Genomic DNA, 14,798 nt, shown 5'->3' with positions numbered 1-14,798 from the left:
ACACACGTATGCAAGCACGCACACTCACACGCACAAAGCTTGCCATCAATTGTCTGGTTTCACTCACTCTTTCCCTTCTCTCTTTCACTCACTCTCTCTCTCTCCCTCTGTTCTCCAGCCAACCTCTGGCTCTGTGGCCACTCCTCCACCTCTGGTCAGAGGCAGCATTGCATCAGGCAAAGGACCACTACAGGTACAGACAGCTACTGCTCACCGCCACTATACTATACAAGTCATTACATTACTGCTATTATCAGGATCACCTTTTTTTTTTTTTTTTTTTTACACATACCCAGAATTTGCCTTAGTGTGGTGCTGCCAGCAATAGACAATATACAAACAGAATAGAGACACGAGTCTACTTGAACATCATACAGAATATATACAATATCCACCTCAATGGACATTTACCCTGCCCCCACCCAATGGACATTTACCCTGCCCCCACCCAATGGACATTTATCATGCTGAATAGCCACCACTAGTCAGACCACTGCTCCCCCTGTCCCCCTCCTGGACTTCCTACCCATCCCCCCCTATAGACATTCCCACCCCCCTCAACTGACATTTTCACTGCCCCCACCCCAATGGTAATTTATCATGTTAGTTGTAAATATGTATGTTATTATTATTTATTTTACTGTTTCATTCACTTCCCTTTGACCTGCACTGTTGGAGCTTGAAGCAAAGATTTTCATTGTACCCTGCATTCACATTTGCAACCCTGTGCATGTGACTAATAAACTCTCTCTCTGAACATAACCTGTTTAGGATAGGGGGCAGTATTGACACGGCTGGATAAAAAACGTACCCGATTTAATCTGGTTACCACTCCTACCCAGTAACTAGAATATGCATATACTTATTACACATGGATAGAAAACACCCTAAAGTTTCTAAAACTGTTTGAATGGTGTCTGTGAGTATAACAGAACTCATTTGGCAGGCAAAAACCTGACAAGGTTTCAGGCAGGAAGTGGCCTGTCTGACAAGGTGTCGTTCTTCTTGTCTCTGTTTATTGAAGAGTGAGGATCTTAGCTGTCCCGTGACACTTCCTACGGCTGCCATAGGGTCTCAGAAGGCGGCAAAAAGCTGAATCGTGGCTTTGCAGGCTCTGGCTGAAAAAAAGTAGGGCGTTTGGGTAGTGGCTGGTTACAGTACTGTGAGACTCAGGCTCGTGCCCGCGTCGACCGAAAGCTTTGTTTACTTTCCTCAGTTTAGCTAAATGGACATTCCCGGTCGGAATATTATCGCTTTTCTACGAGAAAAATGGCATAAAAATTGATTTTAAACAGCGGTTGACATGCTTCGAAGTACGGTAATGGAATATTTAGATTTTTTTTGTCACGAATTGCGCCATGCGCGCGACCCTGATTTACCATTTCAGATAGTGTCTGGGACGCACGAACAAAACGCCGCTATTCGGATATAACGATGGATTATTTTGGACCAAACCAACATTTGTTATTGAAGTAGCAGTCCTGGGAGTGCATTCTGACGAAGACAACAAAAGGTAATCAAACTTTTATAATAGTAAAGCTGATATTGGTGAGTGTTAAACTTGCCGGGTGTCTAAATAGCTAGCCCGTGATGCTATGTACTTAGAATATTGCAAAATGTGCTTTCACCAAAAAGCTATTTTAAAATCGGACATATCGAGTGCATAGAGGAGTTCTGTATCTATAATTCTTAAAATAATTGTTATGCTTTTTGTGAACGTTTATCGTGAGTAATTTAGTAAAATGTTAGCGAATTCCCCGGAAGTTTGCGGGGGGTATGCTAGTTCTGAACGTCACATGCTAATGTAAAAAGCTGTTTTTTGATATAAATATGAACTTGATTGAACAAAACATGCATGTATTGTATAACATAATGTCCTAGGGTTGTCATCTGATGAAGATCATCAAAGGTGAGTGCTGCATTTAGCTGTCTTCTGGGTTTTTGTGACATTATATGCTAGCTTGAAAAATGGGTGTCTGATTATTTCTGGCTTGGTACTCTGCTGACATAATCTAATGTTTTGCTTTCGTTGTAAAGCCTTTTTGAAATCGGACAGTGTGGTTAGATTAACGAGAGTCTTGTCTTTAAATAGCTGTAAAATAGTCATATGTTTGAGAAATTGAAGTAATAGGATTTTTAAGGTTTTGAAAATCACGCCACAGGCTTCAAGTGGCTGTTACGTAGGTGGGACGAATTCGTCCCGCCTAGCCCATAGAGGATAACTCTGGAGTATAGGCTGATTACAGTCGGAATATACAATTTACAGAGGGGATATATCTATCTATAAACTGTGTGGTTCGAGCTTGAATGCTGATTGGCTGGAAGCCATGGTATATCAGACAGTATACCACGGGTATGACAAAACATGTATTTTTACTGCCCTAATTACATTGGTATCCAGTTTATAATAGCAATAAGGCGTCACGGGAGCTTGTGGTATATGGCCAATATACCACGACTAAGGGTTGTGCATAAGAACAGCCCTTAGGCGTGGCATATTGGCCATATACCACACTCCCTCGTGCCTTATTGCTTTAATAAGCAAAGGGAGGGATGTACAGCACATTAATTGTATATCAGTGTATCCATTCAACCACTAAGAACATTCAAGCTCTCTGTACTAGCTTGTTATCAGTGTGTCTGTTCAACCGTGCTGTCAGAAGTAATCACTTGCATCTTGCTGGGACACTACAGCTGATGTGACATGGCTCTGTTTTGCCTCTACCTGATATCTCTTGACAGAATGATTGATTATGATGTGAAAGGGACTGGCCACTTGCCAGCAAATGTCAACAGTGATCATGTGGTATCATCACAAGATACTTTCATGGTCAAATCTAATTTCCATTAAATCATGATTTACCTAAAAGTCTGAATTACATGTGGATCTTGCGTTAGGAGTCAACCCTGATAGTATGGGTTGTTCATGTGGTCACTTTAATAATGTTTACATACTGTTTTACCCATTTCATCTATGTATATACATTATTCTAGTCAAGGCCTATACCATTCAACTATTTCTGTATATATACTATTCTATCCTACATATTCTTCAGATATACTGCATTTTCTATCAATATACTGTCCATAATGCTTATACATCCGATCATATATCTATATATACGGTACCAGTCAAAAGTTTGGCACACCTACTCATTCCAGGGTTTTTCTTTATTGTTACTATTTTCTACATTGTAGTAGTGAAGTGAAGACATCAAAACTATGAAATAACACATATGGAATCATGTAGTAACTGAAAAAAGTGTTAAACAAATCAAAATATATTTGAGAGTCTTCAAAGTAGCCACCCTTTGCCTTGATGACAGCTTTGCACACTTGGCATTCTCTCAACCGGCTTCATGAGGTAGTCACCTGGAATGCATTTCAATTAACATGTGTCTTGTTAAAAGTTAATTTGTGGAATTTCTTTCCTCAATGTGTTTGAGCCGATCAGTCGTGTTGTGAAAAGGTAGGGTGGTATAAGGAAGATAGCTCTATTTGGTCAAATACCAGATAGATAAATAAGCAAAGAGAAACGACAGTCCATCATTACTTTAAGACATGAAGGCCAGTCAATCCGGAAAATTAAGAACTTTGAAAGTTTCTTCAAGTGCAGTCGCAAAAACCATCAAGCACTATGATGAAACTGCCTCTCTTGAGGACCGCCACAGGAAAGGAAGACCCAGAGTTACCTCTGCTGCAGAGTTTATTAGTTACCAGCCTCAGAAATTGCAGCTCAAATAAATTCTTCAGAGTTCAAGTAACAGACACATCTCAACATCAACTGTTCAGAGGAGACTCCGTGAATCAGGCCTTCATGGTCGAATTGCTGCAAAGAAACCACTACTAAAGGACACAAATAATAAGAAGAGACTTGCTTGGGCCGAGAAACACGAGCAATGGACATTAGACCGGTGGAAATCTGTCCTTTGGTCTGATGAGTCCAAATTGGAGATTTTTGGTTCCAACCACCGTGTCTTTGTCAGACGAAGAGTAGGTGAACGGATGATCTCCATGTGTGGTTCCCACCGTGAAGCATGAAGGAGATGTGATGGTGTGGAGGTACTTTGCTGGTGACACTGTCTGTGATTTTATTTAGAATTTTAAGGCACATTTATCCAGCATGGCTACAACAGCATTCTGCAGTGATACGCCATCCCATCTGGTTTGGACTTAGTGGGAGACTATCATTTGTTTTTCAACAGGACAAATAGCCAACACACCTCCAGGTTGTGTAAGGGCTATTTGACCAAGAAGTAGAGTGATGGAGTGCTGCATCAGATGACCTGGCCTCCACAATCACCTGACCTCAACCCAATTGGGATGAGTAGGACTGCAGAGTGAAGGAAAAGCAGCCCACAAGTGCTCAGCATATGTGGGAACACCTTCAAGACTGTTGGAAAAGCATTCCAGGTGAAGCTGGTTGAGAGAATGCCAAGAGTGTGCAACGCTGTCATCAAGGCAAAGGGTGGCTACTTTGAAGAATGTAAATTATAACATATTTTGATTTGAAAAACATGTTTTTGTTACTACACGATTCCATGTGTTATTTCATCATTTTGATGTCACTTATTCTACAATGTAAAAATAAAGAAAAACCCTTGAATGAGTAGGTGTCCAAACTTTGACTGGTACTGTATGTATACACACACCCGCACGCACGCACGCGCACGCGCGCACGCACTTTGGACTCCGATATTGCTCGTCCTAATATTTCTTAATTCCATTCTTTTACTTGTGTAAATGGGTATTGTTCGATATTTCTGCACAGTTGGAACACAAGCATATCGCTTCACCCGCAATTACATCTGCTAAATGTTTGTGTATGCTATCAATAAAATTTGATTTGGTTGTGTAAAGTTTAAACCCTGGTGTCGTTTTGTGTCCAGGTGTCGTCAGGCCGTAGCTCAGGCATAGTGATCCCTCCTCCATTAGTCCGGGGTGGGCAGCACGTCCCGTCCAAACAGAACTCCCAGACTGTCATGCCACCCCTCGTCAGAGGGGCACAGGTAATTTATGCTCTGGTGCTTATTGTTTAAACTTATTTTATTGTTGTCTTGTGCAATGTGAATTATTAATATGAATTCTACATTCTCTGTATGATCAGTGTATTTTTTCATAATACGTTTTTCTGCTACTATCATGCTGTAAAACACATTATTCCTTGGCAGTGAACTCTCTAAGTAATAGACTAAATGCACAATACTAGTTGGTTCTACACGCAGTGCGCTTGTCAGTCTATTCCAGTAAATTCATTTTACAGTGATATGGATATTGACATATTTTCTCTCAATGGGCTTTGGGCATGGGAAACGTGTTTACATTGCCAAAGCAAGGGAAATTAACAAAAGTGAGAAGACAAAACAATATCAACTAGAAATGAACAGTAAACATTACACTCTCCTCTCCTCTCTCTGTCCCTCTCCCTGTGTGTGACTCCACTTCCCCCTTCCCCTCTCACTTATGTCCTGCCCTGTGTGTGTGTGTGTGTGTGTGTGTGTGTGTGTAACGTTGTCAGCCCATTGCGGTGTCTCCCCAGCAGATCGCATCCTTGCGGCAGCAGCAGCACTCTGGGTCGGGCCCCCCTCCCCTGCTGCTGGCCCCCAGGGCCTCGGTCCCCAACGTCCAGGTGCAGGGCCAGAGGGTCATCCAGCAGGGCCTTATCAGGGTGGCCAATGTCCCCAACACCAACGTCCTGGTCAACATACCACAGGTCAGAACACACTCTATCACCCAGGTCAGTCAGAAACATTACTACATTACTGCCAGGTCACCAACGTACTGGTCAACATACCACAGGTCAGAACACACTCTATCACCCAGGTCAGTCAGAAACATTACTACATTACTGCCAGGTCACCAACGTACTGGCCAGCATCTTACATTAAGACCTCTTCCAAAGAGCACATTTCAGAAATGCATCCCCACAGTGTTGGACTCCCAACAGCACTACTTCTTCATCTAATTTCATCCTGACTAGTGAGTGTGTCTCTGTTTCCCAGGGTTCTCAGAAGGGCTCATCTGTGACGTCTCAGGCCAGGATGGGCAGTGGCATGTCCACGGTCCAGGCCAACGAGTCCCCGGCCGCTCGCCAGGCGGCCGCCAAGCTGGCGTTGCGTAAGCAGCTGGAGAAGACACTGCTGGAGATCCCTCCTCCCAAACCTCCCGCCCCCGAGCGCAACTTCCTGCCGTCAGCAGCCAACAACGAGTTCATCTACCTGATGGGCCTGGAGGAGGTGGTGCAGAACCTGCTGGACACACTGGGACGGGGTGGGTTTATTCTTTTATTCAAAAATATTCAATCCTTGCGTCAGCATAAGGTCTTTATGGTGGTAGTAGTAGTCTTAGCTAATCTCTTACAGTGAGTTGTTTGTTGGCTGCCATGGGTTCTTCTCATTCTAGCACCTTTCTCTATTTGAAAAGTACTGGCCTAAGGTACATAATACTGACATGTCATTTTTCGGTATTTCACTCTCAGGCAAGAAACAGGGTCAGTCAGTGGCCCCGGTGACCCCCATCCCCATGGAGCCGCACACCTGCGCCCAGTGCAAGACGGATTTCACGTCGCGCTGGCGCTCGGAGAAGAGCGGCCCCGTCCTGTGCGACCAGTGCATGTCGTCCAACCTGAAGAAGGCCCTGAAGGCGCAGCACACCAACCGTCTTAAGGCGGCCTTCGTCAAGGCCCTGCAGCAGGAGCAGGAGATAGAGCAGCGGATCCTCCAGCAGGCCGCCTCTCCCGTCTCCAAAATGCCCTCTTCTTCCTCAAGGATGAAGAGTGAGCAGCAGCATGTGCTGGTGTCTCAACAGTACAAGCAGGCGAGAGCCCAGCTCCAGCAACATAGAGGCACGCCTATGGCCCGCCACCACTCCTCCATCAAGCAGGTCAGCAGTGGGACACAACACAACTGCTACACACTAGTGGTGTAAAAATACTTTCAAGTACTACTTAAGTAGTTTTTTTGGGTATCTGTACTTTACTATTTATAACAACTTTTACTTCACTACATTCCTAAAAAAAAGTATGTACTTTTTACTCCTTACATTTTCCCTTCAACCAAAAAGTACTCGTTACATTTTAAATGCTTAGCAGGAAAGTAAAATGTCCTAATTCACAATATATCAATATATCCTAATATCAAGAGAACATCAGTGGTCATCCCTACTGCCTCTGATCACTAAACACACATGCTTAATTTGTAATGTTTGAGTGTTGAACTCTACCCCTGGTTATCCGTAAATAAAAAACAAGAAAATGGCACCATCTGGTTTGCTTAATGTAAAAAAAAATTGAAATTATTATACTTTTGATAATTAAGTATATATAAAAGCAAATTATTTTACTCTCACTACTAACTCTTCCGGAAGGGGAAGCTTGTTTGGTGTACATTTTTTGATTCCTGGAAGAAGAAAAAAACTGGCATACTTTTTGAGCTATGAACACATTGGTTAATTACTAACGTTCCTGTTTTCTCCCTTCTCACAGAGCTCTGGTCAGATGTCCCGTAGTGTGCAGCAGGTGGTGGGGTCTCGCAGTGTCGCTCACTCGTTCTCCACGTCCTCTCAGCAGCTGCAGAACGCTGTGACCGCAGCCTCGCTGGTCAGCAGGCCAGGTAAGCATGCCATGCGCCCGGCGCAGGGGACAAAGGGCAGCAGCGGCAGCAGTAACCCCTTGGCCAACCCCAACGCCTGGAGGAAGCAGACCACCGGGAACTCAGGTAGATGATCCTCTACAGGACAGAGACAAGCCTGTCCTCATCTCCTTTCTCTCTGCATCTGTTCTCTTCTCTCTCTCCATTCTCTCCCTACCGAGTGACCTGAAATGCATCCTGGTGTGTCACTACAGGTTGTGGAAGGTTTGTTTTTACTTCAATGTGGTGACAGTCAGTCTGAGATGTAGATTAGCTAGCTGTCCCCTTCTCTCGCTCTCCTTTCCTGTGTTATTACCAGGTGGTGGGTTAGACTCATTGTTAGAATGTAGAATTGTTTCATTCATCGGGGTCTTCTACAGGCTGGGTGGTAGTCAGCCTAGCAGTTAAAAGCCTTAGGCCAGAAACTGAAAGATCGCTAGTTCTAATCCCAGAGCTGATTAGGTGAGAAACCTGTGCCCTTGAGCAAGGCACTTAACCCTAATTGCTTTTTTGAGTTGCGCTGGCTAAGTGACTAAAATGTAATTGTCCTTTTATTCTGCTATGGCTGTATAGCCCGCAGACAAGCTAACTGATGGTACAGGGTCTGGCTGTGTAGCCCGCAGACAAGCTAACTGATGGTACAGGGTCTGGCTGTGTAGCCTGCAGACAAGCTAACTGATGGTACAGGGTCTGGCTGTGTAGCCTGCAGACAAGCTAACTGATGGTACAGGGTCTGGCTGTGTAGCCTGCAGACAAGCTAACTGATGGTACAGGGTCTGGCTGTGTAGCCTGCAGACAGGCTAACTGATGGTACAGGGTCTGGCTGTGTAGCCTGCAGACAGGCTAACTGATGGTACAGGGTCTGGCTGTATAGCCTGCAGACAGGCTAACTGATGGTACAGGGTCTGGCTGTGTAGCCTGCAGACAGGCTAACTGATGGTACAGGGTCTGGCTGTGTAGCCTGCAGACAGGCTAACTGATGGTACAGGGTCTGGCTGTGTAGCCTGCAGACAGGCTAACTGATGGTACAGGGTCTGGCTGTATAACAGGCTAACTGATGGTACAGGGTCTGGCTGTATAACAGGCTAACTGATGGTACAGGGTCTGGCTGTATAACAGGCTAACTGATGGTACAGGGTCTGGCTGTATAACAGGCTAACTGATGGTACAGGGTCTGGCTGTATAACAGGCTAACTGATGGTACAGGGTCTGGCTGTATAACAGGCTAACTGATGGTACAGGGTCTGGCTGTATAACAGGCTAACTGATGGTACAGGGTCTGGCTGTATAACAGGCTAACTGATGGTACAGGGTCTGGCTGTATAACAGGCTAACTGATGGTACAGGGTCTGGCTGTGTAGCCTGCAGACAGGCTAACTGATGGTACAGGGTCTGGCTGTGTAGCAGGCTAACTGATGGTACAGGGTTTGGCTGTATAACAGGCTAACTGATGGTACAGGGTCTGGCTGTATAACAGGCTAACTGATGGTACAGGGTCTGGCTGTATAACAGGCTAACTGATGGTACAGGGTCTGGCTGTATAACAGGCTAACTGATGGTACAGGGTCTGGCTGTATAACAGGCTAACTGATGGTACAGGGTCTGGCTGTATAACAGGCTAACTGATGGTACAGGGTCTGGCTGTATAACAGGCTAACTGATGGTACAGGGTCTGGCTGTATAACAGGCTAACTGATGGTACAGGGTCTGGCTGTATAACAGGCTAACTGATGGTACAGGGTCTGGCTGTATAACAGGCTAACTGATGGTACAGGGTCTGGCTGTATAACAGGCTAACTGATGGTACAGGGTCTGGCTGTGTAGCCTGCAGACAGGCTAACTGATGGTACAGGGTCTGGCTGTGTAGCAGGCTAACTGATGGTACAGGGTTTGGCTGTATAACAGGCTAACTGATGGTACAGGGTCTGGCTGTATAACAGGCTAACTGATGGTACAGGGTCTGGCTGTATAACAGGCTAACTGATGGTACAGGGTCTGGCTGTATAACAGGCTAACTGATGGTACAGGGTCTGGCTGTATAACAGGCTAACTGATGGTACAGGGTCTGGCTGTATAGCCTGCAGACAGGCTAACTGATGGTACAGGGTCTGGCTGTATAGCCTGCAGACAGGCTAACTGATGGTACAGGGTCTGGCTGTATAACAGGCTAACTGATGGTACAGGGTATGGCTGTATAACAGGCTAACTGATGGTACAGGGTCTGGCTGTATAACAGGCTAACTGATGGTACAGGGTGTTTGAGATGTCTGCTGTTTGGGCCTAATGAACATGTTCCTGTCCTGTATACTTACTGCTGTGGTTGTTGTCTCCCTTCAGGTGTGACCATGGCCTATGTGAACCCCAGCCTGTCTGTCCACAAGACCACCACCTCAGCCAACCTGGAGCGCCAGAGAGAGTACCTCCTGGACATGATTCCCTCCCGCTCCATCTCCCAGACAGCCAACACATGGAAATAACACCACCACTTATTATCAATCTGAATAAGTCATTCTCATGATTAACCTTAACAATGGAATCCTCTTGGGAAAACAACACCAGATGATCTACTCTGGATCTATGAAATAAAAACAATACCCACCATCTTCCTCTGATGTCCGGAGTCTTCAGTTCCATTGTGGAGTACTGGGACAGTACAGGGCTCTGAGATATGCTACATCCCATGGGTCAAAGGGGTTGCATGGATTTCATCTCTCTCAAACAGTTTTGGTGCCCCTCTGCCCTGTCCTCCGTGGTCAGTCCTGATCTTCACACATTTGCACTGAGAGGGATGGATGTCCCAGGCAGTATCTTTGGCTCTGCAGGTGACAGGTCGGTTAACACACCTTCCCCTTCTACCTAGAAGAGCCAGGACCGGGTCTCTCTCTGGCCTGACTGACTGACTGACTGACCGACCGACCGACCGACCGACCACGGAATATGAAAATGGCTTCAGCTTTGCAAAAACAAAATAATAAAAAGACTTGGAAAATAAATCTAAACATCTATACATTCAGACTGCCTCTCCTCTTTGAGCCGACAGTGGTGCAGAACTGAGAAGCCTACAGTGTGTCTGGTTATTTTGTATGGTTGAATGTTGAAATCATATCCTGTGTCGAGAGATTGTACTATTTTGGAACTGGACTCGTGGAGGTCTGTGTTTGAAAGGTAACATTACTGTTGAGGTGGTTTTACATCTGATAGTTTAGTGTAAACATTTTTTTAGACTTGTTTTCTAAGCTGAAAAAAACATGAAGTAACTGACTTAATACTGTATGTACAAACACAGAACACATTGTGGGAGGACTGTTTTTGAAAAAATGTTACCTTCCAAAGAAATTGTTGCACCCAAATGGATCCCTTCTTTCTTCTGTTTTAACCCTTGGCGTTAAAATAAAGACAGGATGTGCTTTTTTTCCTGAAATGCAAGAGAGGGGCTGGGACGTGATCTTCTGACATAATTTAGCTTTTAGTCATCGGTTGTGGTGCATTACTTTTCTTCTAGGCAGATACAGTCTCTGGGTGTATCTGTAGGGTCGTTAGTTAAGATATTGTTTACGCCCTCAGTTCCAATGGATCTCTACTCTAGATTACATGTGTCCAGCGGTTCCTACACGCCCACTCACTGATCACTCACTGATCTAAATGGCTGGACAGCTTTCAGAATGTAGTTATGTGAAGCCCTAGCAACATTAAACTTTTAGTCTTTTCTTTTACAAAGGTGAGTGTGTGAGTTGTCACGTCCCTTAATTAGCTAGTTAGCCCATCTGGTGGAGAAGCCAGCGGTATTTTACTTTTATAGGTGGTGCAGTACAGGGTGAGAAGCTGTTGAAAAATGCACCACGCTGACAAATCTCCCTCTCAGGAGGAATAAGACAGGGCCGTGTCAGTATATGAGGGCTTATGAGGTTGCGCTTCTGTATCAAAACAACATGGTTCAGAACTACACAACAGTTCAGTGGCCTAGTAGAAATGAATCTGAAAGGAAATGATCAAACAACAATGCTACATTTTAGGTTGTATCTCAAATGTCTTGTGCAGCCACATTCATTTTTAAAAATTTTTCTTCCTACAAATGTCCATGCTTTCTCCTGATATGTTTTGATAGCAGTGTGTGTGTCCTTAGACAGTACAGTCTTAATTAATACATTTTCATATGAACCATGTTGTTTTCTGTAACCTTAAGCTATCTGTCTGATCACCTATTATCATAATTTTGGTACCTTGTTTTTTCATAGCTGCCCCTAGATCAGATTTCAGATGGATTCATTTGCTTGCATCTCTAATAACACCACATTCTCCATATAGTGAACTACTTAATAAAGAGCTGTGGGTAAAAGTGTTCAACTATATAGGGTGTCATTTGAGATTTGCCTGTTTGTCAATCTCTTGGAGCCCTGCTCTCAGAAACATGATGGCTGATGGTGATTGTCCTGGCCAGTATTCCAGGGGTTATGGCTAGAACGGCTACAGCTTATTTGGCGAATTGGCCAAAAATGACTTCGTAGCAGGTTAGGAGAATTAGGTTAAGGTTAGGAAAAGGATTAGCGAAAATACAAAAAATACAAATCAACTTTTGATGTCAATTTCACGTAAGCTGTATCCATCTAGCAATGACCTGTTCCAGGCTGCTGGTGCAGCAGCCATTACTGTCCTGAATACTGCCTGCTGCAGTTTGACAACCAACACCATTCCGTTTTACAGGGGTGCTAGTACTGTTTACACTAGAGCATAGCACCTAACCCTGAACTTTTTTTTTTTTACAAGAAATGCTCTTATTTGTTTTTGATTTTTTTCTCTGCTCTGTCAAGTAATAATAATAAAACTAATTTTCACCCCATTTTTATTCTGGGGTTTGTGTATTGTTATAAAGTGTGTAATATTAACTTGAATGACTTGCTGACTTTTGAAATGTTCACTTTTTTTGTATTGGATTGCACCTTGTAGTTTATTATAACATGATCAATTTATTGGCCTGACCTTTCAAATCCATATGTCACAAGGGATTAAGTATTTATTGCACTCAAATGCATCATCAATTGAAGTTGCCGAAGATTGATCAGATGTTTAAGTCTTAAATTCAAACGATGGGCCTATATGGGACAAAGCCGTAACATGAAAATGACAGTTGTGTTCTCTCAACGCTTCTATTTTGGCAATCGACGTAGGTGCAGCAGCGCGGCATGAATTACAATTCAGCAGAATGTCAATTTCCCATCAAAAGGAAGACTGCATAGGCGTGCGTAAAATAGGTTAAATGTGTGCGTAAAATCCTCTGGATGCCCTTTGCGCTCAATTCTGTCGACCACCTTCGGCATAAGTACAGCTGAGATGGAGTTTGGTCAGAGGGAAGTGCGTCTTAATTTTTTCCACGCTTCTCTTTGACTAGAGATGATTCTCCCTCTGGCCTCTCTTAACTCCAGTGGTTTGGCGAGCACAGCATTGTACTGCGCCAGTTTAGAGCGGTTGCGTCGGTTGTCTGGTCATGCCTCTCCAAAGCAGTGTGTCTTTCCCCCTTGATTGCGTTGACGTTCAGGTCACAGGCCGCGCGCTCTCTTCGGTTCAAGAGAAGATACCTGTGTCTTCCTGCTTGACATTTTGAAGCTGAGCGTTTCAAAAGTGAGGAGGTGCTGTGCCTGTGTAGATTTGTGCGTGGTTGCATATTCAACTGTCAAATCCTTCTGATTTACAGGTGTAAACGAAGTTTCAGATATTGTTACAATGGTATACGACTCATCTGTTTCAACAGGTCAGTTGGTAGGTTCAGTGAAAAATGTTCGCTCCATGTGTTTCATTACGAACGGAAGAGAAAAGTAGACTATGCAAGGTAGCCAGGCCTACAGTCCAACAAATTATTGAATGTTTTACTTTTTGGTTGTAGCTTTTTTTTGTCTCCCAACAGTCTACTTATAGCTTTATATTGTACAAAAGACAAAATAACTTCATGAATACATCTGAATAAATTAGCACATTAATAGACCTACAATATGTCCAGCAGCTAATAGCTATCATTAACCTAAATTAACAAATGAAAGTGGTCGGATTTCCAATTAGGGTACACATGATTTAATCATGCACATCCTTGCCTATTGCAACCAAGACTGCTCTGCCACCTGTTGGATTGTCGGGCGGGAAGAAGGGCTGAACTGCAACAGATAGGCAATGAACAGCTGGCATGGCTCTTCCACGGTGATGTCATCCAGGTAGACCAAGGCCATGCGCTGAGCGCGAGGGAGTTTGCGGACATTGGAATCGTCGTAAGGCATGCACCCAGTGACCATGACATACAGAATCACACCCAGGCTCCACACGTCATATTTCTTGGGGTCGTATGGAACTCCAAGCAGTACTTCGGGTGCGGCGTAGGCCGCGGAACCACAGTAAGTGCTGCTCAGCTCAGGATAGCCCATGGCAAACCTCCCAAAACCAAAGTCCGTGATCTTGACTTGGTTGTCCCTAGTCAGCAGTACATTCTCACATTTCATGTCTCGGTGGACGATGTTGTGTTGATGGAGATAGTTCACAGCACTGACAATCTGGGAGAACATGGTCTTGGCTTGGACAATGGGGATGGAATTTACCTCTTGGATTTTTTGGAGAAGGTCCGTTGTTGCCGCTTCCATCACGATGTATAGTCGGCCGTTGCAAACCTCGATGAATTCATGCACATGGACAATATTGTCATGTCTCACTTCCCTCAGAAGTGTCAGCTCCCTGGGTAGAAACTTGTGGACAAAGTCGTGAGGAGCCTTTTTGCGGTCCACAATTTTTATGGCGACCTCAGAATTGTGTTTCTGGGAGCTTGCCAGTTTGACTTTGGAGTAGCTTCCCTCGCCGATTGTCACCCCCAATTTGTAGCCCATCCCGCGCAGAACTTTTTCAGTGCACATGTTCAAAAAGGTATGTTTGACTTTCTGCTCTTCAAAATTTGTCTGGCTGCTGCCCCATCGGGTCATGAACACCGGTGGTCGCGCGATCTTCGACCAATTTGAGGAACAGTTAGGTGTCTCAGGTGGCGGTGACAACGTTGAGATAAAAAAACATTGGAGACACATATTGATAAGGTCACGGTAGTGTTTGCGCGTGCATTATGACGACATTATGACAACCATAGACATTAAAACTAGCAAAAGCTGCCAGCACATGAGGGTTTATCGTTAGTGGCATGCTGGG

The 14,798-nt window shown here is 44.3% G+C and overlaps 2 protein-coding genes across 10 annotated transcripts in view; one reads left to right on the top strand and one right to left on the bottom strand.

Moving 5' to 3' along the window:
* Positions 1–12,465, top strand: part of LOC106573594 (transcriptional repressor p66-alpha) — a 43,203-nt gene extending 30,738 nt beyond the window's left edge. For 6 of the 9 annotated variants that reach the window (XM_082962708.1, XM_082962709.1, XM_082962706.1 and 3 more), the window contains 7 exons: positions 119–193; positions 4,890–5,009; positions 5,519–5,713; positions 6,003–6,270; positions 6,479–6,882; positions 7,484–7,715; positions 9,966–12,465. In XM_082962708.1, the coding sequence (XP_082818834.1) occupies positions 119–193; positions 4,890–5,009; positions 5,519–5,713; positions 6,003–6,270; positions 6,479–6,882; positions 7,484–7,715; positions 9,966–10,105 (1,434 nt within the window). In that variant the 3' untranslated portion in view covers positions 10,106–12,465. The remainder of the gene's footprint in view (positions 1–118; positions 194–4,889; positions 5,010–5,518; positions 5,714–6,002; positions 6,271–6,478; positions 6,883–7,483; positions 7,716–9,965) is intronic. The other 3 variants (XM_014148764.3, XM_082962707.1, XM_082962711.1) reach the window with 3 other exon arrangements.
* Positions 12,466–13,468: 1,003 nt separating this feature from the next.
* Positions 13,469–14,584, bottom strand: LOC106573796 (testis-specific serine/threonine-protein kinase 6-like). The gene has a single exon (XM_014149145.3). The coding sequence runs from the start codon at positions 14,579–14,581 to the stop codon at positions 13,712–13,714; it is 870 nt and encodes a 289-aa protein (XP_014004620.1). The 5' UTR covers positions 14,582–14,584; the 3' UTR covers positions 13,469–13,711.
* Between the last annotated feature and the right edge of the window lie 214 nt (positions 14,585–14,798).

Source organism: Salmo salar, chromosome 16 (genome assembly GCF_965601325.2).
Source record: "Salmo salar chromosome 16, fSalSal1, whole genome shotgun sequence".
Taxonomy (NCBI): Eukaryota; Metazoa; Chordata; class Actinopteri; order Salmoniformes; family Salmonidae; genus Salmo; species Salmo salar.
Note: the sequence above shows the minus strand (reverse complement) of the source record. Positions and strands in the feature narration are given on the sequence as shown.